Consider the following 26516-nt stretch of genomic DNA (forward strand, 5'->3'; position numbering starts at 1 on the left):
AGGCTCTATCTGCGGGCGCTCCTCGCCTCCAGGATCTGGACCACCAGCCGGTTTTTGAGGCTGCGCAGTTTGTTGCTGTAGTTCTCCAGCAGCGCTGCAGACAGACACTCGCGCAGACGCCGCAGACACGGCAACGAGTTACAGTCCGGAATGTTCAGGAGAACGTGGAAAAACTCCTGCCACAGATCAGCGTGAGGATTCCTGAGAGAGAGAGAGAGAGAGAGAGAGAGAGAGAGAGAGAGAGAGAGAGATGTATAAAGTAAACCTGATGAAGCTCCTTCATCACTGCATATCATCACTATAAACAGTGTCTGTTTGTCTGTTCACTGAATCAACATTCAGCAGTTCAGGAACTTTATATTCATCAGACATTTACATATCTGTCTATTTTAAACATGTAAAGTCTATAATAATAATAATAATAATAATAATAATAATAACAACAACAACAACAACAACAACAACAACAACAACATGAACACTGACCTCTTAAAGACTCCGTTAGTTTTCCAAACTCCACCTTCGTTTCTAACCTGCATGTACGACCCGAATATCATACAGTAGACGGTGCCGGCGATGCCAAAGTAATCCGTCTGCACAGAGGACAGCACGGTCAGCACGGTCAGCACACATGCACACACACGCACGCACACAGAGCAATTCATCTGACCAGCCACACCTGCAGACAGTCAGCAGATGTGTTGGTTTGTTGGTCAGGTGTGAATGCTCAGGTGTAAACAGTCAGCACACCTTTAAATGATCAGGATGTGAATGATTAGCAGGTGTGTTTTGGCCAGGGCTTTTTTTTGGTCAGATGTTAAATGGTCAGCAGGTGTACGGTCAGGTGTGTATCGTCAGCAAGCTTATGGTCTGGTATGGATGGACAGGAAGTGTGTTTGCCAGATGTGGATGGTCAGCACGTGTGCTAGTCAGGTGTGAACAGCCAGCAGGTGTGCAGGTCATCTGTGAAGAGTCAGCAGGATTTTTTTTTTGGTCAGGTGTAGATGGTCTGCAAATGTGGTCAGATGTGTATTGTCAGCAGGTCTTTAGACAGGTGTGGATGGTCAGCGGGTGTGTTGGGCAGGTGTGGAGGGTAAGTAGGTGTGCTGCTTAGATGTGAATGGTCAGCAGTTATTTTTGGTCAGGTGTGGATGGTCAGCAGGTGCGCTGGGTTACCTGGTAGTTCCACGGCCGGCCGCTCAGCATCTCTGTGCACTGGAAGCCGGAGGTCATGCAGCGGGCAGTGAAGGCCGTGCCCTGGGGGAACAGGGTCATGTCGATGCTCTGACCAAAATCAATAAGAACCAAACCGTGATCCAGATTCTCAGCATCAAAGTCCTCGTTCTCCAGGAACCTGCAGAACCAGAGAGACAATTAAACACACAATTAAACAATCACATGATCAATTAAACAGCCCATCAGTGAGAGCCGTCAGGCCTCCAACAGGTATCCCAGGTAACTGTCGTTGACTGTTACTGCCAACTCTAAGTGTTTTAGTATTAGTGTTCAGATTCAGTGTCTCAGTGGTCAGGTGAGCGGTTGGAGGAGCAGTGGTCACGCAGATGTACCTCTCTCCCAGCAGGAAGTTGTCAGGTTTGATGTCGGCGTGGACGATGCTGGCTCGGTGCAGCTGCTCCACCATCTGCAGGATACAGACGCTGAAGTAGAGAACCAGCGGCGCCGGCATCAGCTTCTCACTGCGGCTCTTATACAGGTTCACCATGCTCTGAACACAGAGAGAGAGAGAGAGAGAGAGAGAGAGAGAGAGAGAGAGAGAGAGAGAGAGAGAGGGAGAGGGAGGGAGAGAGAGAGAGAGAGAGAGAGAGAGAGAGAGAGAGAGAGAGAGAGTGTAAAGAAATAATCTTTAGTAAAGAAAATAGCACAAACACTCAAAGAACCACTTGCGTGCTTTGCATGGTGAAGAATGGTGGAGAATGCATTGGTTCTATAGAGCACCAAAAAGGGTTCTTCTATAGCTACAAGCTTGAGTCATAACTACAGCAGAACCATTTTTGGTGCTACACAGGACCAACACATTCTCCATCAATCTGAAAAACCACTTCCCCATGCTGAGAACCTTTTAATCATGCCAAGGGCTCTTTGAGTGTTCATGATTCTATATAGAACCATGTGTCTTTGCTAAAGAACCCTTAGAGAACCATCTTTACCAGCAGCTTGTGACAGGAAGAACTCAGTCACTGCTGGTTTAAAAACCCACCGTCCCAAAATCAGCAAACAAGTGTTACAACTGTTTATTTACATACTCTAATTGTGTTACTGTTGTATCTGTTATTTTTATTATTATTATTATTAATAGTGTGAATGTAAAATTACCTTTGTGGAAATAATATTAAAAAAACAAATAAACCAAAAGGAAGGAAAGAACAGGAAGCACAGATTTCACAGACATGATCGAGCGAATCAGAATCGAGTTTTTTCTCCATATACATTAATACGTATGAGGAATTAAACTCTGCATCTCTGGTATAAACAGAGCTGCTGGTTCCCACACAGGGTTCTGTCAGTTATCTAGAGCAGCAGCTCCTCACCAGCAGAGTCCCGCAGTTGTGCAGCTCCCCCACCAGCACGCTGCCGTTGGTGAACAGGTGAGCGGAGTGGAGCTGGTTGAACAGGTGTCGCGCTCTCGGCTGCACCCGACCGTCCAGCTGGCTGTTGATGTAGAACTCCCAGGGGTTCGGCGGCTTCTGCACCTGAACAGGTGAAACAGCAGCGCAGCAGAGTTTACAGCAGAGAAACAGCAGAGCAGAGCAGATTAACACAAAAACGCACCCAACGTACCCAACGACCCCCCCCTCCTCAGGTTAAGCTGTGAACTCACATCAGGCTGGATGTCACTTTAAGAATGTAAACAAAAAAAAAAAAAGACAATGGAAATATTTGTTAACTTCTTTTTTGTTTTTCTACTGTCGATATCATCGCTTAGCTGTGCTTCAGTGTTCATAGGTGAAGCATATTTCACCCCAGCCGTGGAAACCGCGCTGCATGAATCGCCGCGCAGTGCTGGGCGAAACACACTCCTACATTAATCTATGTAGCCTTTCACACTGGCTGTGCTCGTCACTTTGGGTCTATTTCTGACGCGCGCAGCATGCAATGTTTGTTATAATACACAATCTAGGCTAAAAAAACAAGTAAACAAATCTAGTGTTAACTCTGACAGGTTTCCCCTCCTCTTCATGTAGAGCTACATCACCTGGTGAAAAAGCCAGCAACAGTCAAGCTAGTCACGATTTTACTGTTGACCTCCTTATGTCATCTACATAAAGTCTACAGTAATAAACGGACAATACAGACGTTTATATTACATGAAAACGCAACACTGCGACTGCTCTTGCTTCGCTATGCTTGTGTGTCGCGTCCAAAGTAAAATAACCGTCGCAGAGCAGTTCCGGATTCCAGATCTGGTGTGAAATGGGTGTGATAGAGTGTCAGAAACCACATAATCAGGTCTATTAGCGGTTTAAGTAAGTGTAGCTCCAGTGCTAACTTAAAAACAAACTTCAGACTCTGAACAGGTCTTAGCTGACCGACTAGTTTCTTTTAGGGTTTTTACCTTCAGGATGAGTTTGTCCGAAGTGGTGAGGTTGGTGGCCTGGTAGACGGTGGCGAAAGCACCCTGACCCAGTACGAAGTCCACCCGCAGGGACTCCTCCGCTGATCATCAGAGAGGAAAGGTAAGAGTTTAAATAGCAGGTTTTTATTGAGGCAGTACAGCTTAGAACTTAAATGCAGAATTGGTTAAAAACTTGTGTGTTTATTTAAACAAAAAAGATCCACACAGTCACTCTGACAGACCGTAATACACTACAGGAAGTGTAGGGGGCGATATGGCTTCTACTGTTTCATTTAAAAAGCTCTATAATGTTCATATGATCCACACAGTCAGTCTGACAGACTGTAATACACTACAGGAAGTGTAGGGGGCGATATGGCTTCTACTGTTTCATTTAAAAAGCCTCTATAATGTTCATATGATCCACACAGTCACTCTGACAGACTGTAATACACTACAGGAAGTGTAGGGGGCGATATGGCTTCTACTGTTTCATTTAAAAAGCTCTATAATGTTCATATGATCCACACAGTCAGTCTGACAGACTGTAATACACTAAAGGAAGTGTAGGGGGCGATATGGCTTCTACTGTTTCATTTAAAAAGCCTCTATAATGTTCATATGATCCACACAGTCACTCTGACAGACTTTTCTGTCAGGATTTCATTCGCCCAGTACACTGGAAAAGCATTTTGAACTCACAGGCTGTAAAATATCCATAAATATTCATTTTTGCCTGGTTACTGTTATAGCTGAGTATTTTCAGAGCTCTAAACCACTGATCCAACCAATCAGATCATTACAAAGTCAGGTATGCTGGAACAGGTAAAACAGAGTGAGGGTGTTGTTAATGCTCCAGGTGAAGTCTTTACCCATCTGGACGGTCATCTTGGGGGTGATGGCAGGGAGGCTGTGTGTCCAGACTCTGAGGTTTGGGTAGGAGGAGAGAGGAGTCTTCAGGCTGGAGAGCAGAGACGCGATCAAATCCTCATCCCACGGGTCAGACACCAGCACTAGAGGAGAGAAAATGAATAAATAAACAAATAGAATATTTTAAACTGGACATTAAGCTCATTAGATAAGAGTAGAGCTGCGCTACAGTATAAGATCTCGGCAGAATGCAGATCTAGTGTCCTAACGCTACAGCTCTTCAGGTCCTGCCTGTGCGGGAGATCAATGCGTGTAAGACAAACTTCTCATCCACTCAACTATCCGGCGCTCGTTTACAAACCACCCGTCATTTGCACACCTGATCAACTACTCTATCCGTAACTACGAGCCTGTAGAACACATTAAACAGGATGGCTGTTCTTTAGTGACGCACAGAAATGAATTCAGGACAAAAACTAAGCTAAAAACTGAGAACCGAAAGTTCTTCTATTTATAACTTGCTGTTTTATTTATGCTTCTGAATTAACAATGTTGACGATGCTTCAAAGGTGATAATCATCACTAGAACAAAGAGAACTAATTTAATTCTGAACAGTTCACTAAAAAACAAGTTGTAAGATTGTGAAAACATAATTCTTCTTAGTTTCTGAAGCTGAATTCCAAAGTGCCTCCATTACACCAGTGAAAAACATTTTTAAATATGTAAAACACGCGGACGGGAGCTCTTGCCAGCAGTGCAAAGTTTTCTCCAGCAGGGGGCGCTACGAGCACACAAATCACTTTAGTGTTCGCCATTTAGAGAAGAAACAGTTGTGAACCCACACCAGCAGGACCAGCTGACCAACACTTTACAGTTTACACTCTCTCAGAAATAAAGTCTCTGGGTCAGTGCCCCTCTAGTCACTGGGGTGGTTCCCTCAAGGGTCCATCTCAGTCCCTTTAGTCAGGGAACATAACTGAACCATAATCCACTGAATGATATGTTCTAAGCTGTACTGACTCCACACACCCCGTCTCGTCTCCAGGCTTTTATTTTACTGTTCTGTTTAAAACATTCGGTTATGAAAAGGTACAAATACAAACTTTTCACCTGGAAACACTTATTTAAGGTTCACAATCAGACCTTAAAACCACTGTTGGAGCTTTGAGGGAACATTTACACTGTTTGTACCTCGATGAACGAAAAATGTACTTAACAGAACCTTTATTACTAACAGTTAATCTTCTCCAACCAAAACTGTAGGTGCATCTCTATAATTCTAGCGCAAAAAATGTCTGATGCAGTACTGGCTGTCACAACAAACGTGCATCACCATAAGTAACTTTATGAAGGATTACTAATGCACTGATCAGGTTTTGTAGAAAAAGGAATGAGCAAGAATGGCAAATATTGGATATGCTGATTATTATTAATATTATTATTATTATTATTATTATTACCTACTGTTAAATAAACTTGGAACAAAAAAATAGTTTAGCGTCCTTGTGGGTCTGTTGTGGCTGCATATCCATTCCACTGAAATTATACATTTTAAATCATATTTTATTGCTTATTATGCTTATTACAGCACAACGTATTTTGTTTATATTGTGCAAGAGTTTCCAAGAGCTTCTTAATTATTTCTACATTAACTCTTTAATGCGTATCTGAAGTGCGTCCACTTTGCTGTATTTCCAATAAAATACGTCGACAGTTTCGAACAGCAGTTTGTAGATCAGTGTGTGTTCAACATAAATAATAGTTCAGTAATGACTAATGGTAATTATGCATTATACCTATAGCAACAGTTATAACAATGGTAATAACAGAATCATAATTTAGAACAGAAGTCCCAGAGCTAAAACGCCACTCTTGCCTGTTTATTATTCCAGTCTCACTGTGCATCTCTATGATATCTGGAACGTCTGCAAAACCTGACCTGCCAATACCGCGACCTTCACCACAGCAGCACAAGGCCGTGATCTATCAACATGACTGCATGATGGAAACACTGATTAATCAATGTGATTGATGAAACGGCGTCAGTACCTGAGGGAGTGTAATCAGGTCCAGAACCCTGCAGCTGGTGTGCTGCAGGAGGAACGTCCACCACTGCAGATGTTTTAGATGTCTGTGGTGGCGTCATCAGCACGTCCAGATCAGGTTCAGCCATGCGTGCCGGACTCTCCGCACAGAGCCAGTTCAGCCCTGGAACCGGTTCTGGACTCATGGGGACGTCCTGGATCGGGTTGGAGGCTTGTTTCGGACTCGACAGGAGAGATTTCTGTACGACCTGCAGTGAAAGAGCAGGTGAAACGGCAAAAACGTAACTATCACCATACAGGATATCACAATATATCATCTATAAAACATTTGAAGGGAAATTCCACCGACTGTTTAAATGCCCTGAATAATTAAGTGGGTAAAAAAGTCATTCAGAGCGGTTTGGTGTGAAGTTCAGAATTGTTCACAGTGGTGGTGATAGGAACCAGACGTCCACCTCTAAAAGCTCCCTCACAGAAAGTTCCTACATGAAATGGTTATGAATTCACTGCCTGATGACTGAGACACTGTTTTATGATAGTTTAGAGAACTTAAACTCCATTCATGGTGGAGGGATACATGCAGGGCGCTGTGAGGCAAAATAGTCCCCAAAGAAAACTTATTATTTCAGATTTTCCACTATTTTCCATCATCAACATTCCATATAAACTCAGAAGACTCGTGTAGGTTCACTGGTGGTTCTGGATAGTAAATAAAATGTCTATATCTGTGTTGTAGTCATGGCGACCCCTGGTTCCTATCACCACCACTGTAAAGACATCTGAACCATTTCACACCAAACCACTCTGAGTCTCTCTGATTACAGCTCACACACTGAATTATGGGGAATTTTAAAGGGAATTCCCCCTTAAGAGGGGACAGGTACAAAATGATCACAAACAGGCTGATATGCAGTCCTATACTTGCTGCTGTGCGGTTGGTGTTACAGTACACTGTTGCTGTTTATTTCTTATTTTCAGATCCTCAGCTGCTTAGAGGAGCTCCTAGCTGTTGAGTGTTGGCACAAGGTTTGAAAAGGAATTATTACACTCTGGATCTCTAATCAGCAGACAATTACAATTTCCGACCTGCCTGATAGACCTAATGAGTCAATTAAGGTCTGAGGTAATTGAACCTCTGAAGGGTGTTCAAACTTTTGCACATGCCACAACTACTATTTTTTTCCAGAGGTTGTGTTTACTTCTCTTCACGTCAAAAAACAGCACAATTTGTAATCTGGCCAGGTGTGCCACACAGCTGTACTGTTATATTCCCATCCTCACCTCCAAAACCCTCTTCTCCGATTTCCGCCTGTTAAAGGATCTCTTGGAAAGCAGAATTCCGGACTGTTCCAGCATTGGGAACGGATGGTGATCCGATTCCTCCATGGGCTCCGGGCTCTGTGGGATGTGTCGTGGTTCAGATGGTTTCTCTGGACTCTGGTACACGCTCCAGCTGGGTTTGGACCCGGCAGCCAGAGATCCAGAGGTCGTTCCGTAGGTCTGCGGTGACCTGACCATAGACCTGGACGATAGAACAATCGGCAATAATCAAAATCGAACACTTCCTATGATGATAATGCACATTTCAGCAGTTGGTACTTCAGTCTGGTAATTAGACGCTACAGCTGATGAAATTCTAGGCTGAACAGTTTCTACTTGAGTTCAGCAGGTGGCGCCGAATCTTTTCCTCTGTATATGGAGAGAAAGAAGTCTAGCAGTTCATTCGCTACAGTGTAAACTAGCAGTTAGCAGAGTTAGCGAGCTTTCAGTGTTGACATTATGGAGAGTAGACGACACAAGAGGCGGTATCGATATATAAATGATGTCACAAATTTTAAAACAAGAAAATATTGCCCTTATTATTCACAGATATTTTCAGGAACTGGATACAATAATAATCGATAACTATTATGGCTGCATTAATTGAATCTTTAACAACATTAATTCTGAAAAGAAAAGCAGGATAAAAAAAAAAGTTTACTGAAAACTTCTGTTCCACTGCACCGTAAAAAAACATGCTGCTTGTTACGTAGACAAAACTAAATGACAACAGAGCTGTGATGGAGCGAAGTGAGAGGAACTGATGGCTGACAAACAGCCAAAGAGGAGAAGATCTGAAGAACCCAGACTGAGATCTCAGATCATTCGAGGGGGGTCCAGCAGTGGAGAGACCTCCGAGAGCTGACGAGGCTTAAGTCAGCTTCCTATTCACCTTTCCAGTTCAGCAGTTGAGGTGCCTCAGACACCAGCATGGAGCTGCTGCACCATTAAAGGTGGAACAGAAAAATTGAACCAGAAGCTGAGGCTTCTGAATTTGACTGCTGTATCATTTAAGGTGGAACAGTAAAATTGGAAATTTAAAAGAAGAAGCTGCCGGAAAAAAAGCCAACTTCAGCTTCAGGGAGAGCTGAAAGGCATGAAAAGGGATGAGGAGGCTGCTGTTTCTAGGCATCATTAACTTACTTTTGCTGCTTCACAGAATCAGTAGGTCAGTATTGTTTTGTCCCATTTGCCAATGTTTGTGTTTAGCTATGCAGTAGCAACTGTAGCAAGAGATTGCTACCCCACAGCCGAGCTAACGTTAGCTATATGACTCATGGTGTGGCTGTTCGCAGTGACGTTATATCATGGTATTTGTGCAATGCTTGCAAAGGATTTAACCTTGGCAATGTGCGTCCATGAATTTGGGGGGTGGAGCTTCTGAAGGAGCACTGAAAGGAGAGGTGTGTTTGTTTTGCTGTTGAGTTCAAAAATCATCAATCGTTTTCCAGAATCATATATTGCGCCTTTAACTGCAGCCCTAATAATTAGGGATACGAAATTCTAAAGAAAATATATCATAAGACTTTTGGCCGAGACGCCCAGCCCTACCTGACCATCACGTCCAGGTCGGGTTCAGCGAGTTGCGCTGGACTGTCCACCTGAAGCCAGCTGAATCCCGGGGCCGGTTCTGGACTCATAGGAACATCCTGGTGGATCTCTCGGTTCTGCTGTTTTTCTGATTTGCGCCGGTGGAAAGACCGCTTTGGCAGGAGAAGATCAGCCTCGCCCTGACCAGAGCATGCGTCCACTCCCAGGGGCTGCAGACCGCTCGAGTTTGGCTGGTCTGGTCTGAGCTCTGTCGCTAAATGCAGGCTGGAGGAGTTGAGCACTCCGTTCACCTGTAGGCCAGCAGAGCTGAGCTGGTCTGCTGTGTGCTCCCTGTTAGAACTTCTATGGCTGGTTCTCTCTGGGCCCTGGTAGATGCTCCAGCTGGGTTTGGTGGTGAAACTAGAGTTAACCTGCAGGCCAGTTGAGCTGAGCTGGTCTGGTTTGGGTTCTCTCACCAGATGCATGCTGTTTGAGTGCAGTTCTCCATTAGAACCTGTATGGCTGGTTCTCTCTGGGCCCTGGTAGATGCTCCAGCTGGGTTTGGTGGTGAAACTGGAGTTAACCTGGAGGCCAGTTGAGTTGAGCTGGTCTGGTTTGGGTTCTCTCACCAGATGCATGCTGTTTGAGTGCAGTTCTCCACTAGAACCTGTTTGGCTGGTTCTCTCTGGGCCCTGGTAGATGTTCCAGCTGGGTTTACTGCTGAAGCTGGAGTTAACCTGCAGGCCAGTTGAGTTGAGCTGGTCTGGTTTGGGTTCTCTCACCAGATGCATGCTGTTTGAGTGCAGTTCTCCACTAGAACCTGTTTGGCTGGTTCTCTCTGGGCCCTGGTAGATGTTCCAGCTGGGTTTGGTGGTGAAAGTAGAGTTAACCTGCAGGCCAGTTGAGCTGAGCTGGTCTGGTTTGGGTTCTCTCACCAGATGCATGCTGTTTGAGTGCAGTTCTCCATTAGAACCTGTATGGCTGGTTCTCTCTGGGCCCTGGTAGATGCTCCAGCTGGGTTTACTGCTGAAGCTGGAGTTAACCTGCAGGCCAGTTGAGTTGAGCTGGTCTGGTTTGGGTTCTCTCACCAGATGCATGCTGTTTGAGTGCAGTTCTCCATTAGAACCTGTAAGGCTGGTTCTCTCTGGGCTCTGGTAGATGCTCCAGCTGGGTTTGGTGGTGAAACTAGAGTTAACCTGCAGGCCAGTTGAGCTGAGCTGGTCTGGTTTGGGTTCTCTCACCGAATGCATGCTGCTTGAGAGGGGTTCTCTGTTTGATTCCATCTGGCCGGTTCTGTCGGGGCTCTGGTAGATGCTCCAGCTGGGTTTGGTGGTGGAGCTAAGGGCCCTGCTGGGCTCGGCCGTGTGGTCGTGCAGAGCCAGAGGGGCCAGTGGGTTCCTGCTCATGCTGCAGCTGGTCTGGTTGTGGGTCTGAGAGAGCGTCTGGTTCTGCTGTGGGAGACTCACTCCCTCTCCGACGATGGTGCCCTGAGCCCTCAGACTGCACTCCGCAGCTTCAGACGGCTTCTCCTCAGACGGACTCTGCTCCAGGATCGGACTGGACACCACCAGACAGAACGTTTTGAGATGCATATAAAATGTTAGCATAACCTGCTATTAAAACACTCAATAAACTGACGTGGTTGAAGGCTGGCCTGCATTTTTTCCTTTTGTTGGATTGCAGAGCTGCGCAATACTGAGAAATACATCACGATACTTCTAAGATAATATCACGATACTAATAACTTTATTAATCCTTGCAGCGAAATTCAATAAAAAAATTATAATAAAAACTTTATGAATACACTGATTTATATTCAGCATACAGGTGGGAGATATGGTAAAAATATTATATCAAGATATATTAAAAGTATCACAATACTGAGACAAGATAACATTAACTTTATTCATCCTTGCAGCGAAATTCAATAAAAAAAAATATGAATACACAGATTTATATTCGGCATATATATCTCACTAATAACCGCAGTCTATATCACCACACTAGTGACTTTCCAAGAGAAGAAGAAAAACAGGTCTTAACTTTTAACAGAAGGTGATGTAAAAATATTTTTGGACCATTTCTACTGGTCTGTTCATCTTAAAGTGTAAAGGGCAGCTGTTTTCAGATTACATAAAAAATATTCAAATGAATGTTGACATCAACATAATGATAGCACTTTATTAGGCACAGTGACATTATGTCCTGAAACTGTTAATCAGGTCGGAGTTGGTCAGCTGAGAACTTTCAGAGCGATCTGGAGATCTGAGGTTGATTTTCACAAATCCAGGTGATTCAGGGTAAAATAAGACTTTATACAATTACAGTTCAGTAATGAAATGGAGTGCTGGTCAGGGAGGAGTTAGAGGAGAAGCAGAGATTTATGACGGCGTTTCTGAAGTGATGTACCTGAGTTTGGCGGGCTGGCGCTGGTAGGGGTTCTCATCCGTCCCGCTGAAACCTCTGTTTTCTACACAACAGAACACACACAAGAGAAACGATGACTATCAGCGATAACATTGGTGCTGTGTTTACAGTCTGCTGGCCCTGAAGAGAGAAAAACACTGCTCTGAGCTTCACAGCTGACATCAGTTTTGTCATATATGAACAGGTGCGTCTGGACAAAAAACACACGTTTAAAAAATTTAAACCTGGAGATATAATCCCTGCAGCAGGTCCCAGGACGACCCCGGGGTCTCATCCCAGTAGGCTGGGCCTGGTAAACCTCCAATTGCGCCACAGTGGCACCAGTTTTTCCAAGATTTGGGCAGCATGCGTAACCCCTCAGGAGGGTGATGTGCACAGTGCATAACACTCATCTGTTTCAGTACAGGTTCTGTCCACTGTCCAGTCTCTAGATAAGTGTTTTTAAATGAATAAATAGTGAAAATGGTGTGTGTGTGTGTCAGTACCCTGGTTGTGCTCGGTGTCCCAGGTGTACGGGGCGGTGGGGTGGAGGGGGGTGGACACCAGGTGGGCGGACATGGCGAAGTCGCGAGTGTGGTTCGGGCAGGCGGTTATGGAGGCGTATCGAGGACCCCACATCGCACTCTCGTCCGTCAGAGACTCCACACCGACAGGAGTGTCCTACAAACACACACACACACACACACACACACACACACACAAATAAATAAAAATGTAAAAATTAAATAAGTATTAATAAAAAAATAAAATAATTATAACTGTCTCCTCATTATTCACCACCATCACTGTAATATTTCATCATCAACATTAACACACGAAGGTGATCAGAGGGGCGGTGGAGATCGAGTCTGCAGCGTCTGAGATCTTTAAAACGCAGAGTTAGAAAAGAAAATCATCTCACAGTGAAAGCAGCGTTTTACAGTAGAGATAAATGGAGCTCATTATGCTGGTAGTGAACTATGCTGCTGACTCAGCTGCCTAAAAACCATAGAAACGGACCTTAAACAGAAGTGAGGACCCTGTTGGGGTTCATCCTAAAGTTAGGACAGGATTTAGGAGGTTCAGTCTAGTTAGGATGTTTGTGTGATGCTGTTTTCTTATCTGGAGTTCATGATGAGATTATGAAGGTAGGAACTGTTACTCTGGAATAGGTACTGTCCAAAATTCAGTCCAGACTGAAGTCGTCATGGAGACCAAACTGATTTCAGAGTTAGGATGAAGGTTAGAAATCTCCTTCTGTCACTCACGTTGGGTTTGGACACTGGGATCTCCATCAGAGCTCGAGCTGCTGGCCTGGTCTTCTCCACCTCCTCTCTGAAACACACACAGCAGCATCAGCTCTGCAGGAACCTGCCCCCCCCAGCATCCCCCCATCCCTCTCACTGTACCTTTTAAAGGGCCCATCATGGAAAACTAAAACGATTCGATAACTCAACAGGTAAATTCTGCTAAAGTTTCAAAACGCCCACCCCTCAGTTCATGGAAACTAAGCTGAGTTCTTCATGATTCTGTTGTCACAACCATGTACACATTTACACATATCCACCTATTCAGTCTACAGCTGCTTAGCCCCACCCACTCATGCACATATATGGCACCCTGCTTTGAACAGGGCGCAACAGAGCACAGCCAATCAGAACAGAGCTCATTTACATGTCAGTCTTAAAGGCACAGTAACGAAAACAGCCTGTTTGTCCCATTTACACCCAAACAACTAAAAAAGAATAACCAACACCACACTGTAGCGGAGGAAATAAAACCTCCAGGACTCTCATAACTGAGCTAATTCTACAGCAGTCAAGTGAATATGAAGACATGAAGACTGGAAAATAGGTTACTGGCCCTTTAAAGGCAGGTAAGGAAGGACAGCCGTACCTTCTGCTTTCACCGTTTTCATCCTGATATATTCTGAAAGGCGCTGAGGGAGGTTTCGCTGACGGGGGAGCAAAACCTTCAAAAACACAAACACAGAATGAGCTCATATTAACTGACCAAGGCTTTGATCACTCAGCAGGTAAAAGTGGCCCAAATCTGCTCTGTGTCCTCATGTGTGACACAGGTGTGTGTCTGTGTGTCAGTGTGACCAGATAAACACGCTGAGTCTGACATTTCCAGCTCAGATTTGAGACGCTTTCATACGTGGAACTGAAATCTGATGTGCATCTGATCTGCGGCACTGAGACTCAGTCTGAACAGACAGATCAGAATTCAGGCGACGTTTACATCAATCCAGCTCGACACTCGTCATCATTTTGCACTGCTGAGACCCACAAACATCTGGGCTGATGTTTCTGTACCAAAGAATTAGGAGACACTCATCCAACCCGCTCTGTGTTTGAATGGATTTTGAGCGAAGCTCCAGCGTCAAAGTCTGAAAGCAAAGTTTAAAGAAACTGAGGAAGCGAACCAAAGAAGTGGGCGTGGCTGAATAAAACTCGCTTTTTACAGCGAGCTCAGTGCATTCTGGGTGACGAGTCGAGCTGTCAGTCCTCAGAACTTCTTATCAGCTCCTGAGAAGCTGGAGGAGATGAAGCTGATCCTCCGGGAGTGCCTGATACTGTTCACTCCATTCTGACTGTTTATCTCTGGATGAGCTGTGAGAAGCTTCGTTCTTTCGAGCATGTGGGTCGGTTTAGGAGCTGATCTGATCAGACTGAGATCAGATACAGATCACATTTAAAGAATAAAGGGTCTGGCCTAACAGAGCTGGCGGTTAGTGTTCTCCTCAGAGCGAGTTCAGCTGTACAACGCTGACGGACAGCTGTAACGCAGCCAGTGCAGGTTAAATTTGAGTTGCTGTAGTGATAAACAGCAGGGGGCGCCACTCTTACCGGTCACTCTGCAGTTCTTCTCGAAGCTGTCGTTGGCTGCGTGGCTCGTGGTGTTGAACAGCGTGTCCTGCAGCAGCGTCGGAGCCTGGAACATGTCCATGATCACGTCTAGACGAGAACGAGAGGAGATTGACGATGTTGGAGTTTAACACATGCCGCTCGTTGCCCAGTTCAAACGGTCCATATACAGAAACTACGCTGCCCGCTTTGTGATGTCACAAAAGTGAGCACATTTACATATATCTGCCTATTCAGCTCACAGCAGTTTAACCCCGCCCACTCACACTGAGGTTAAACAGACTTCCAACCTGGACTGCTTTTTAAATTAGGCACAATACAGGGCAGCCAATCAGAATAGAGATCATTTACATATCGGTCTTAAGATGGGCTGCACCAACAGGGATTTAGCTTGTATTAAACCGAGGTTTATCTATTAATCGTGCTGCACCAAACTTTAAACCTGGTTTAGAAACGATCAGAGCTACATTTAAACCATCATTCAATACTTTTACAGGAAATCTAGATCAAATTTAATTCTGTGTTCCTTTAAACTCAGATTTAAACTTCATTCAGGGATTAAATTTAAACTAAATTTATACAATGTGTTTGAATACTGGAACAGTATCTGGAACAGAAAATCTCTCTGAGTGAAACTGTACATATAAAGCACCCAGAAAACTGTGTAACTCTCACTGATGGTTAACGACTCTCTCCACAAGGTGGAGCTATTATAGCTTTTGTGTGCATCACTGAAGTAGAGTTAACTCACACCAGCAGGATCTGACTAATGCATGTCTCACAGCTTTCTCCCTGCACAGCACAACTCAACTGGACTCTACTCGCTTTCAGTACCAGCTACTTTGTTTTCCACTGCAGATATAGCGCCCCCTCCCTGTAGCTGGTTGTCATGGTGACACCAAATGAAACTGTTGTCAGGATATGAAGGACAGAAACGCTGTTGAGAAGAGACTGATGGCAGCGAGACAAACGACTGCTGAAAACGACAACAAGACGATTCTGGTGCTCAAAGGCCACAAAAGAGGCCACGCTGACCAGGTAGCTAACGTTAGCGTGAGTGTTTAGCGATTCTCTGACCAAGCAGCAAAGCGTCACCAGCATTGTAGCGCCACCTGGGGCAGTGGGGGGTTAAGCTAGGGTTGAAAGATTCATCGTTTTTAAATCAAAATCACAATACGAAAGAGTGCAACTGTCAAATCGCAAGAGCTGAAAGAAAAAAGTGGACATAGTGCTCTTCTGGACCGAATTTGCATTTAAATTGCAATCGTAATGTTGGTCAGAAAAATCACAATTAGATATTTTCCCTGAATCGTTCAGCCCCAGGTTAAGCGTCTTCCCCCAGGGCACAACCAGGTAAACCTGATCAGAAGTGGATTTGAACCCACAACCTTCCGGCTCACCTCTCCTACCACTAGGCTACCAGTCACCCCAGGTGGCAGAGCGGCAGGTTCCGTTTTTAATTGCAGATTTGTGTTTTGCATATTTAAAATTATGTGATGCAACATAACTCGTTTTAAAATTAAACCTAAATTTAAAAAATCCTTGATAAGTTCTAAACTCAGTTTGAATTAATCTCCGTTGGTGCATCTCCACCTTATAAGGTCAGTAACAAACAGACTGTATAACAGAGAACAGAGGCTAAAAATGCAGAAACAATGTAACTATTTCTGGTACACAAAACCACATAGACGTTACACACAGACCTCTGTGGGGAAAAGCTGTAGAATGTGCGCCCTCTAAAGGAGCTGTGGTGCGAGCTGCTGCTGGAAGTGTGTGTGTGTGTGTGTGTGTGTGTGTGTGTGTGTGTGTGTGTGTGTGTGTGTGTGTGCGCAGAGTGTGTGTTTAGCGTGCTGCTTACCCAGAGCCTCTCGTGTGTTTACGGTGGGAGAGGGAAGTGCACGTGAGGGAGTCGCCGAAATCAGACCCAGAGACGTGTTAGGAGTGACGTGAGAGTGATTAAAGGCTCCGTGAGACGCTGAGAGACAGAGAGAGAGACAGAGAGAGAGAGAGAGAGGACTAAGTTTGTGGTTCTTTAGAGTGAACGTGAGGAAAACGTGTCTGAATTCTTCACTCACTGTCTGCGTTCGCGTCTCCGTCTGCCTCCACGTGTTCAGATGTGTCTCTGTAAAACACAGCAAAGTGAAAAACGAGCAGAAAAGCTCTCTAAAAACAGCAACTATGTGCAAAACAGTCTTCATAGGAAAAAAACACAAAACAAAACAGTAAATTAGGATTTTATGCACATAAGTTGTATCTAACATTATACGTTCTCATAAGAACCACGAGCTGTCTGAACTCTATCCTCCACCAGAGGGCAGCGTGGAGGCTGGTTTTACGCAGTAAAACATTCATGCAACTAGTTGCATGTTGTGAGCTGCCTGCAATGTAATTTCCGCGCAACTTGACAGTTACAGGAAGCAACTCAAAAACAAAGTTGCAAAGCTGTTTCATGTAAGTTTCAGGCAACTAAAATTTCATGTAGGTACAAAGCCAGCATGAAACCGTCTCAGCTTCGCAAAACAGCCAGTCAAGATACACGATGTCCAACAACATTATTTCAACAATAATATTATAATGATTGATTTGACCAGATCAATGGACTAGAAAGGAAATCAGACGGTGGCGTACTGGGCTGGGGAATCTACTCGCCGTGCTGCATTATGGGATCATTCCAGCATATTTACAGGGTTCATTCTTTGTTTATATACTACATACAGCCACGTCTGTCTCTGTCCGTCACTCACCGCTCTGACGCTGCCGGGTTCTGAGCGCAGCCTTCGAGGACCGAGCGCTCGGCCTGGCTCACGGCTCTCTGATCCGCCGGCCGCAGTAGCGCTGCAGCATGTGTGTCCGAGTCCGACGGCGAGGCCGCGGCGGCGCTGAATCCAAGCTGAGCTCTGGAAGCTGCACTCAGAGACAGACTCAGTCTGGACGCCGGGACCTGAGAGTGGACAACACAGCAGAAATAACACATACAAATATACAATAAATACGGCAATATTTCAGCACATTTTCACAAAACACAATATGTATCACCATATATCGCTCTCTAAGCTTCGGAAAAGACAAAGCACTAGCAAAAACAGCAGTGCTGCACTTAAAGGGGAACTCCACCAAACTCCAAAATTCCTGTGTAATTCCTGTGTGAGATGTAAACAGAGTCATTCATAGTGGTTTGGTGTGAAATGGTTAATTGTAAAATTTTGTTTAGCATCAAAAAGGGTTCTGCTATAAATACAAGGTCAACGTAGGTGAACTTTTTCTGGTCATGAACAGAACCATTTTCAAAACGTCATAATCAGAACCATATAAATCACATTCCCCATCAATCTGAAGAACCATTTCACCATGCAGAGAACCATTTACGCATGCGAAGGGTTTGAGCGTTTATGGTTCTATACAGAACCACTGTCTTTACTAAAGAACCCTTGAAGAACCCTCTTTAAGAGTGCATGAAATGGAATTCCCCTTTCAAAAAGGCTGAAAAAGATCATTTTATTTTGTCTTAAATGAATAAAATACTTTTCCCAAAGCAGTTTATACAGCTACTGTAGTGACAGTGTTCTAGAAGTACTGACCACTGACCATCGAGTACTTACAAAAGAGCAACGTGTCAGAATTAATCAAGATGATATCATAATATCGTATCGCCCACTCCTACCTTGGCGCTGCTCCACAGCAGGTGGGACTCAGACTTCCTCCCGCTCAGCAGGGGGCGCTCTGGTGCTGGCTGAAGCCCCATAAAAGACAAGGAGGGCTGTTCAGGCCCACATACAGGACGTGGGGCTGCAACTTCGGGCACAGTTGGGGTCAGAGCTGGTCTCACTGACCGGTCCAGTGTGTCCTGAGTGCTGTATGATTCAGCACCAATCAGCTCCTACAAACACAGACAAACACCAACCAGTTAAAGTGACAGTTCAGCAAAACTTCCAGTTTACCCAGTCCCAGTCCCCCCTGCCTTACCTCAAAGCGTAAAAACGCCTGGTGTCTGAAACAGGTTTCTTTAGCTTTAGCAATGAAGCTAATGTAGCTAACATGTAATGGAAGCTTAAATCCATGAATTAGCATGGTGCTAACAAGGGCTGACCGATTTGGGGAAAATATCTAATGGTGATTTTTTAATATCGTGCCAGCGATTTAAACTGCCATTATCTTCTATAAATGACAGATCATAAGGTTTATATTAGAAAATAAGGTTTAGCTCTGTTTTTTGTGCCAAGAAGACCAGAATATCTACGATTTCTGGCTTCAGGTTCGACCCCTGAACGTGGTGAGCCAGACAGCCCGTAAGTTGTCCTCGTCATGCCAACACACATGGAGGTTTGGTTGCCTCTGATTGGTCTAACTCACCTACAGGCAGTTCACTAACTCTGTTATTAGGTTAAAACTCAAAATTAAGATGTTTTTGATAATGTAGACTATTAGCTTAAAAAAACTGCAGCAATTGCAATTTGAAAATTGCGCCCTCTTAATTGTGCTTTGATATTAAAACATAATTCATTTTTCAGCCCTGGCCAACTGTATAAATCATCACACACTCGTCTCAGACTGTGCGGAGGTGTCAGTATCTCTGATAGTCTGGATTCTGTGGTTTCTGACCCACTGTGATCTATAAACGTGGCCTAAAGTACATTAGCACAGCTAAACACGGCAGCAGCCTGTTTATCAGGGAAGGAAAGACGTCGGATCACGGAGCTCTGAAATATGATGACAGTTTATCACGAAAGTAAATAAAGATTTTTTACTCGTGGTTTTTGATAGCAGCTGTTAAACGTAGCACGACTGCTGCTCTGTGTGCGTCAAAGCACTGTGATACACATCACTAATCAGAAAAATGTCACTGTAATATGATATTTTTTGCCATATCGCTTCACCTTCACACTAAAAAAGGATGGTTCTTTAGTAATAAAGGGTTCTTTAGTAACGGCTATCCACCTTGAGTTCTATATGGAGCCTTTTTCATGATTAAACGGTTCTTCACATGGTGAAATTGTTCTTCAGATTGATGGAGAATGTGTTGTATGTGGTTCTATATATGCTCTTAAAAAGTGGTTCTTTAGCAAAGCAAATGGTTCTGTTTAGAACCAACATTTAAAGAACGCTGTGCACGATTAAAGGGTTCTTTGCATGGTGAAATGGTTCTTCAGACTGACGGAGAATGTGCTGTATATGGTTCCATATAGAAGTATTTTGAAATTGGTTCGATATAGCACAGAAAATGGTTCTTCTATTGTTAAGATATGATATAGAAGAACCTTTTTTTGGTGCTATATAGAACTATATACACACGCAACACAATCTCCATCAATCTGAAGAACCATTTCATGATGCAAAAACCCATTTATGTATGCAAAGGTTATTTAAATATACATGGGTCTATACAGAACCATTTCATTCACTAAAGAACCCTTGAAGAACCCTTGTAGAGCCTTTTTGAAGATGGTTCTACACAGCACCAAACAGAGTTTTTCTATTGTTACAAGCTTGACATCCTAACATTGTGCTGTACAGAACCATGTACAGCACATCCTCAACCTGAAGAACCATTTTACCATGCAAACAACCATTTATGCATGGAATAGTTCTGTATAGAACTCATGATTCGAAATAGAACCACTGCCTTTACTAAAGAACCATCTATGTGTGTGTACTGCCTGCGTTGTGTCGCCCCGTTTTCAGTCATATTTGACACAGAAATCATTTAAAAATGAATAATTCACAGTAAAAAACAGAAACACAACCATTATAAGCGATTTTCCGAAACACTGCTGCGTTCATGATGCGTGGTGCCTTTATCTGCGGAGCTGATGTGATGAAACTGGGCTGAAACTGGGTTCAATCATATTTAAATATTCGCAGTTAAATCATTCTCAACATGCTGCTACAACACTGTACTCCCAGCTGCTGAGCTCGTGTTTTGGCAAAATGACTTGGAGTGATTTTTAATCCATAATCTGAAGAGAAACGTGTTCTGAGTCCAGACAGCAGATGGCGCCGTTCTGCACTTTCCCTCCACATACAAAACAGCGCGTCATTCAGAAACTGCTTCACCTGCTGTGAGGGTGGGTTTTGGTTCTCCTGCTGTTCTTCTGTACTCAGTTTGCTGTTCAGCTCCTCCAGCAGCTTCTTCATCCTCACCACCTCCTCCTCCTCTTCCTCCCACCTCCGTATCGCCTCCTCTGAAACACAGACACCACTCGTTATTCCACACAGCTCTCAGCTGCTATCAGGAAATTAAGACCGTCACAATTGCTTGATTAAAATCACTCAACTGATAAAAATGAATCAATTAAAATTTAGTTCTCAAAATCCATCCTTAGTGCACTAACAGCATTAGTTTTCAGGTCAAATTATCAAATTGGTGTCTGCCGACTGAAGATTCTCCACAAGAGGGAGCTCTAGGCACTCACTGAAAGAGAGGAAACCCACACCAGCAGGATCTCACCAGGGTGTGTATATTCACAGTTGCACATTTCAACTCATAATAATTCAGAACATTTAGCTTTGTGTTTTGCACACAGAGGAATCAGACCTCTGCATTTAACCCATCCGTGCAGTGAAACACCCACATACATGCACTCTAGTGAACACACACACTAGGGGGCAGTGAGCACACTTGCCCGGAGCAGCCCGGCCAACTGCTCCACGGTGCCCGGGGGTTAGATGCCTTGCTCAAGGGCACTTCAGTCACATACTGTCAGCCAAGGGGATCGAACCGGTGACCTTCCGGTCACAAGGCTGGTTCCCTAACCTTGTAGAAAGTTCCTACATGAAATGGTTATGAATTCACTGCCTGATGACTGAGACACTGTTTTATGATAGTTTGGAGAACTTAAACTCCATTCATGGTGGAGGGATACATGCAGGGCGCTGTGAGGCAAAATAGTCCCCAAAGAAAACTTATTATTTCTGATTTTTGTGTTGTAGTCATGGCGACCCCTGGTTCCTATCACCACCACTGAAAGACGTCTCACACACTCAATTATGGGAGGATTTTGAAGTTTGGTGGAATTCCCCTTGAAGTGTAGCACTACTGTTCTGCTGGTGTATTTTGTCTGTGCCGATTTGTTCGCAAAGCTCAGAAAAACTAAACGTGGTGGTACATATGGAGTATTGGGAAAATGTCCTCATGCAGAAATTTTAAAAACTGGTGGAGTTCCCCTCCAGCCGTACGTAATATCTGAGCGTGTGCTGGACTGACCCTGCTTTCTCTGCAGCTCCTGCTGTCTGCACTTGGTGAAGTATCGCCGAGCTCGGAGCTCCTCGAAGGAAAGTTCGGAACCTTCACACTCCAGTTCCTTCACGCAGTACATGGACACGCACTCCACCGAGCTGCTGCAGCTGCTGGGCTTCGGGTTATTCTCCGAACGAGAGACTCTGAGGACGGACACACGGACACACGGACACGTCAGCTCGGTGCTGTACAAACCGAGGTTACGGTCACTGTATTACAGGCAGTCTGTCTGAGAGTTTGTGTTAAAGGGCCAATATTCTATAAAAACAGCCATAATTCATTTCTACATGACTGTTTTCTAACCTCTCTTCATCCTTACAGTTAAACGGGCTATTTTTCTTACATGCAATATGTAAATGAGGTCTGTTGTGATTGGCTGTGCCTCATTTAAAAAAGCAGTCTGGGCTGAAACACTCCATATAACTTCAGTGTGAGTGGGCGGAGCTAAACTGCTACAGGCTGAATATGTGGATGCATGTAAACGAGCTGGTTTTTGTGACATCACAGTTAATCTATGGAAAGTGTGTCCTGGTAAATTAATGGTATGTTTTGAAATTTTAGCAATGTCTACATGCTACATCATTACTACTGTCTGTGATGTCACAACCACGAGGTGACCGTCACCTCACATTACAGCCCAGGCTACAATACAGGGCAGCCAATCAGAACAGAGCTCATTTACATGTATCAAAAGGTTTTAAACAGGGTCAACAGGAAACGTCTTACATGCGGACGGTTCGGTCAGCTGGACTGTTTTCTGGCTCCTGCAGAGAAATCAGAGCAATGAAAACACTTCATAATAAAATCATACATAAACCAAAACTGTCTGATCCAACCGTAACAGATTAAAACACAGAATAAATAAACCAATAAAACAAACTGTGTAAAATAATAACAGTAATATTAATATAATTATTATTATTACTAAGTGAAAGTGAAACCCTGCGGCGGTTGCGTACCTTACACTGCGACTGGAGCGTCTCTCTCTGTCGCAGACTCTGATTAACCAGCTGAGAATTCTGCAGAGGATTCCTCACATGATCTGAGTCACACGGTAAAACAACGTTTATTACCGTAAAAACAGTGTTTATTACCGTACGCACAGTAAAACACAGCATTTATTACCGTGCGTACAGTAAAACACAGCATTTATTACCATTAATATAGTAAACACAGCATTTATTACCGTGCGTACAGTAAAACACAGCATTTATTACCATTAATATAGTAAACACAGCATTTATTACCGTGCGTACAGTAAAACACAGCGTTTATTACCATTCATAGTGTAAAATACAGCATTTATTACCATTCATAGTGTAAAATACAGGTTTTTTGCTGTATGTAGAGAAACTGTTTATCACTGTATGTACAGTGAAACAGCATTTATTCGTACAGTAAAAGTCAGAGTTTGTCACTTTTAATCGTGGCGTTCGTTACTGTTTCCTACCTGACGGCGCTGCGGGACTTTTAGCGGTTCTGCTCTGGAACAGTCTGGAACAGAGAGCGGAAGGAATATTCAGAGTTCAGCCCAGCGGTCAGAATAACAGAGACGTGCAGGTCAGTAACACTAGCAGCGCAGAGCGTCCGGCTGCAGGACCGGGCCGAGTCAGTGAGTCAGTGATGGTGGACTAGCCGAGCTGTTCTGACCTGTACTGCTGCTGGACCGTGTCCAGTGGTTCCGCCTGGTTCTCTATGGCTCTCTGGTAGACCTGCTCAGCCTGAGGGATCAGACCTTTACGCTCGAAGTGCTGAGCCCAGGCCACGTAGAGCGGCGCCGCCCGCGCGCCCACACCACGACTGTGGACGTAACTGTACAGCTTTATCGGCTCGGAGTAATAACTCGCCTGCAGGAGAGAGACAGACAGAGAGAGAAAGAGAGAGAGAGAGAGAGACAGAGACAGAGAGAGAGACAGACAGAGACAGAGAGAGAGAGAGAGAGAGAGAGAGAGAGAGAGAGAGATCAGGCCACATTGAGTCATAACCCAACTCCAGAGCAGAGAGGATAAAGGGACTCGGGTTTAGTAAAGAGGAACATCTCAGGTTTTTAATTACAGTATTTAAGAGCAGATAAACAGAATTACAGACTTCATTCATTCCTATAAACACACCGTAGACAGAGAGACAGACAGAAAGATCAACAGACAAATACAGACAGACGGACAAACATATAAACAGATACCTAAACTGACAGACAAACAGACACAAAACAAGAGCAGTTCTCTGTTAGTCGACTCGCTTCTGGCTTCCTGCTGATCAGAGAGGCCTTAAAACTCAGTATCATCACTGGAACACCTCAGAAATACTAATATGATTTTACTGTTAATTTCCACCTCACTTTAATGGTGAAGTAAGAAAGGAAGGAAAAGAGGAGGAAGACGACATCAGAAATGAAAGGAAGAGAAAAAAGAAGAAGTGAAGAGAAAGAAAAGAAAGGAGGGAAAAGAAAGAGATGATAAGACAAGAGAGGAGAGGAGAGGAGAGGAGAAGAGAGAAGAGAACAGAGGAGAAGAGAACAGAGGAGAAGAGAAGAGAAGAGAGGAGAAGAGAGAAGAGAAGAGAGGAGAAGAGAGGAGAAGAGAACAGAGGAGAAGAAAAGGGAGGAGAAGAGAAGAGAAGAGAAGAGAAGAGAAGAGAAGAGAAGAGAAGAGAAGAGAAGAGAGGAGAGGAGAGGAGAAGAGAGGAGAAGAGAAGAGAGGAGAAGAGAGAAGAGAAGAGAGGAGAAGAGAACAGAGGAGAAGAGAAGAGAAGAGAGGAGAAGAGAAGAGAGGAGAAGAGAGAAGAGAAGAGAGGAGAAGAGAGGAGAAGAGAACAGAGGAGAAGAAAAGGGAGGAGAAGAGAAGAGAAGAGAAGAGAAGAGAAGAGAAGAGAAGAGAAGAGAAGAGAGGAGAACCCCCCGCCCTGCTGACCCAGCTGATGCAGTGTCTGATGTATCTGGGGTCGTTGTTGTAGCGTTTATCCTGCAGGAATCTCTGAACCAGCCGCTCCAGCACCACCACCAGGCCGCTCTTCTCTTCTTCAGCCATCCTGCAGTCCAGAAACTCCACAAACCTGCACACAACAAACAAACAAACAAACACACAAACACACAAATCAGCTCATTACACACCTGAATGAAGGAGCTCCAGGTGAACTAATGTGTCAGAGTTCCAGGCTTTCACTGCTGAGTCAGCACTCACCTTACAGTCTCACTCCAAACCAGACTTAAAGTGGAACTCCACCCATTTTTCAAAATTTCTGTATAATATACAGTTCAGATGTAAACAGAGTGGTTCAGAGTGGTTTGGTGTGAAACGCTCCGTTCTAGAGAAACTTACCGAGTCAGAACTGTTCACAGTGGTGGTGATAGGAACCAGACGTACCCCTCTAAAAGCTCCCTCACAGAAAGTTCCTACATGAAATGGTTATGAATTCACTGTCTGATGACTGAGACACTGTTTTATGATAGTTTAGAGAACCTAAACTCCATTCATGGTGGAGGGATACATGCAGGGCACTGTGAGGCAAAATAGTCCCCAAAGAAAACTTATTATTTCTGATTTTCCACTATTTTCATCATCAACATTCCATATAAACTCAGAAGACTCGTGTAGGTTCACTGGTGGTTCTGGATAGTAAATAAAATGTCTATATCTGTGTTGTAGTCATGGCGACCCCTGGTTCCTGTCACCACCACTCTGTTTACATGTCACACACTCAATTACGGGGTCATTTTGAAAAATGGGTGGAACTCCCCTTTAAATCCACCAGCTCTGAATGTCTGACGTGTTAAACGCTGGAGAAAAAAGGGAAAAAGACTCACTTATCCCAGGGGTCAAGAGGGTCATCTCCTGCATAACTGCTGACACTGTCTTCAAAACCCCTATTAAAAAAGAAATAATCATTTTAATAAACATTCAGCCACTTAAAAGTGCAACACAATCGCATCTGTATCTGATCAACAAACAGCCGTTAATACGTCAACTTCAACAATAAACATCAGTCAAAGCTACGAGGCTAACGCTTGCTTCCTAGCCGAATTTTCCCGTTCCACCTTAAATGGCGTAATGTAACAGCTGCACCATTTAAGGTGGAACGGGAAAATTCAAGCCCGACTAAAGCCTACAGGCCAACGCGCGGCTGTTTACGATACTCACTGTAAATAGAAGTTAATATCCATCGCTTCTTCCGCTCCTTATCGGTCCGCGGCGGCCTCAACTTCACCCTCGACAGTTTTACGAGTAGAACTTGTTTATTAATATTTCAGGCGCATAATCTGCTCCGCCGCCCGGCTCGCTTCCTCCCAACGACACTAATGTTTTCAAATCGCCCGCTCTGACCAATCACAGCGCGCCTCCGCTTCAGCGCACCAATCGGATTCGAGGACAGCGCGCCCCGCCTTTGAGCCCTAAATCGGTCGCGTTCCAATCCACGGAGTGAACACTAGCTCACTTCAGCTCGGAAATGTCCGTTACCGGTTACCTGAAATCATCTTCTACATCAACGCTGTTCATCTTATTAGACCGCTTTAGGACATTTCTGATCTCAGCGATCGTGAAACGTTTTACTGATCAGCTAAACTTTACAAAAGTTAGTAACTAGAACGGAAAACACTGAGACCCCTACAAAGGGCTCAAACAAAATGGGACCAGACAGCAAAAACACAAAAAACTCGTTAAGGATCATT

General features: G+C 44.3%; 1 protein-coding gene across 1 annotated transcript; it reads right to left on the reverse strand.

Moving 5' to 3' along the window:
• On the reverse strand, positions 1–26145 carry bub1 (BUB1 mitotic checkpoint serine/threonine kinase). The gene is made up of 28 exons (XM_036582514.1): positions 25987–26145; positions 25653–25712; positions 24760–24901; positions 23501–23697; positions 23301–23344; positions 22810–22892; positions 22577–22614; positions 21818–21993; positions 20668–20795; positions 18278–18493; positions 17361–17557; positions 16692–16738; positions 16475–16591; positions 14599–14706; positions 13643–13718; positions 13015–13081; positions 12253–12427; positions 11750–11810; positions 9362–10897; positions 7772–8012; positions 6495–6738; positions 4447–4587; positions 3575–3675; positions 2550–2711; positions 1569–1726; positions 1177–1354; positions 487–593; positions 1–201 (listed from the first exon to the last, which is right to left on the reverse strand). Exons 1-28 carry the CDS (start codon positions 26007–26009, stop codon positions 6–8), a joined length of 5019 nt encoding a protein of 1672 aa, XP_036438407.1. The 5' UTR covers positions 26010–26145; the 3' UTR covers positions 1–5.
• Positions 26146–26516: the final 371 nt, after the last annotated feature.

Source organism: Colossoma macropomum, unplaced genomic scaffold (assembly GCF_904425465.1).
Source record: "Colossoma macropomum unplaced genomic scaffold, Colossoma_macropomum, whole genome shotgun sequence".
Lineage (NCBI taxonomy): Eukaryota > Metazoa > Chordata > Actinopteri > Characiformes > Serrasalmidae > Colossoma > Colossoma macropomum.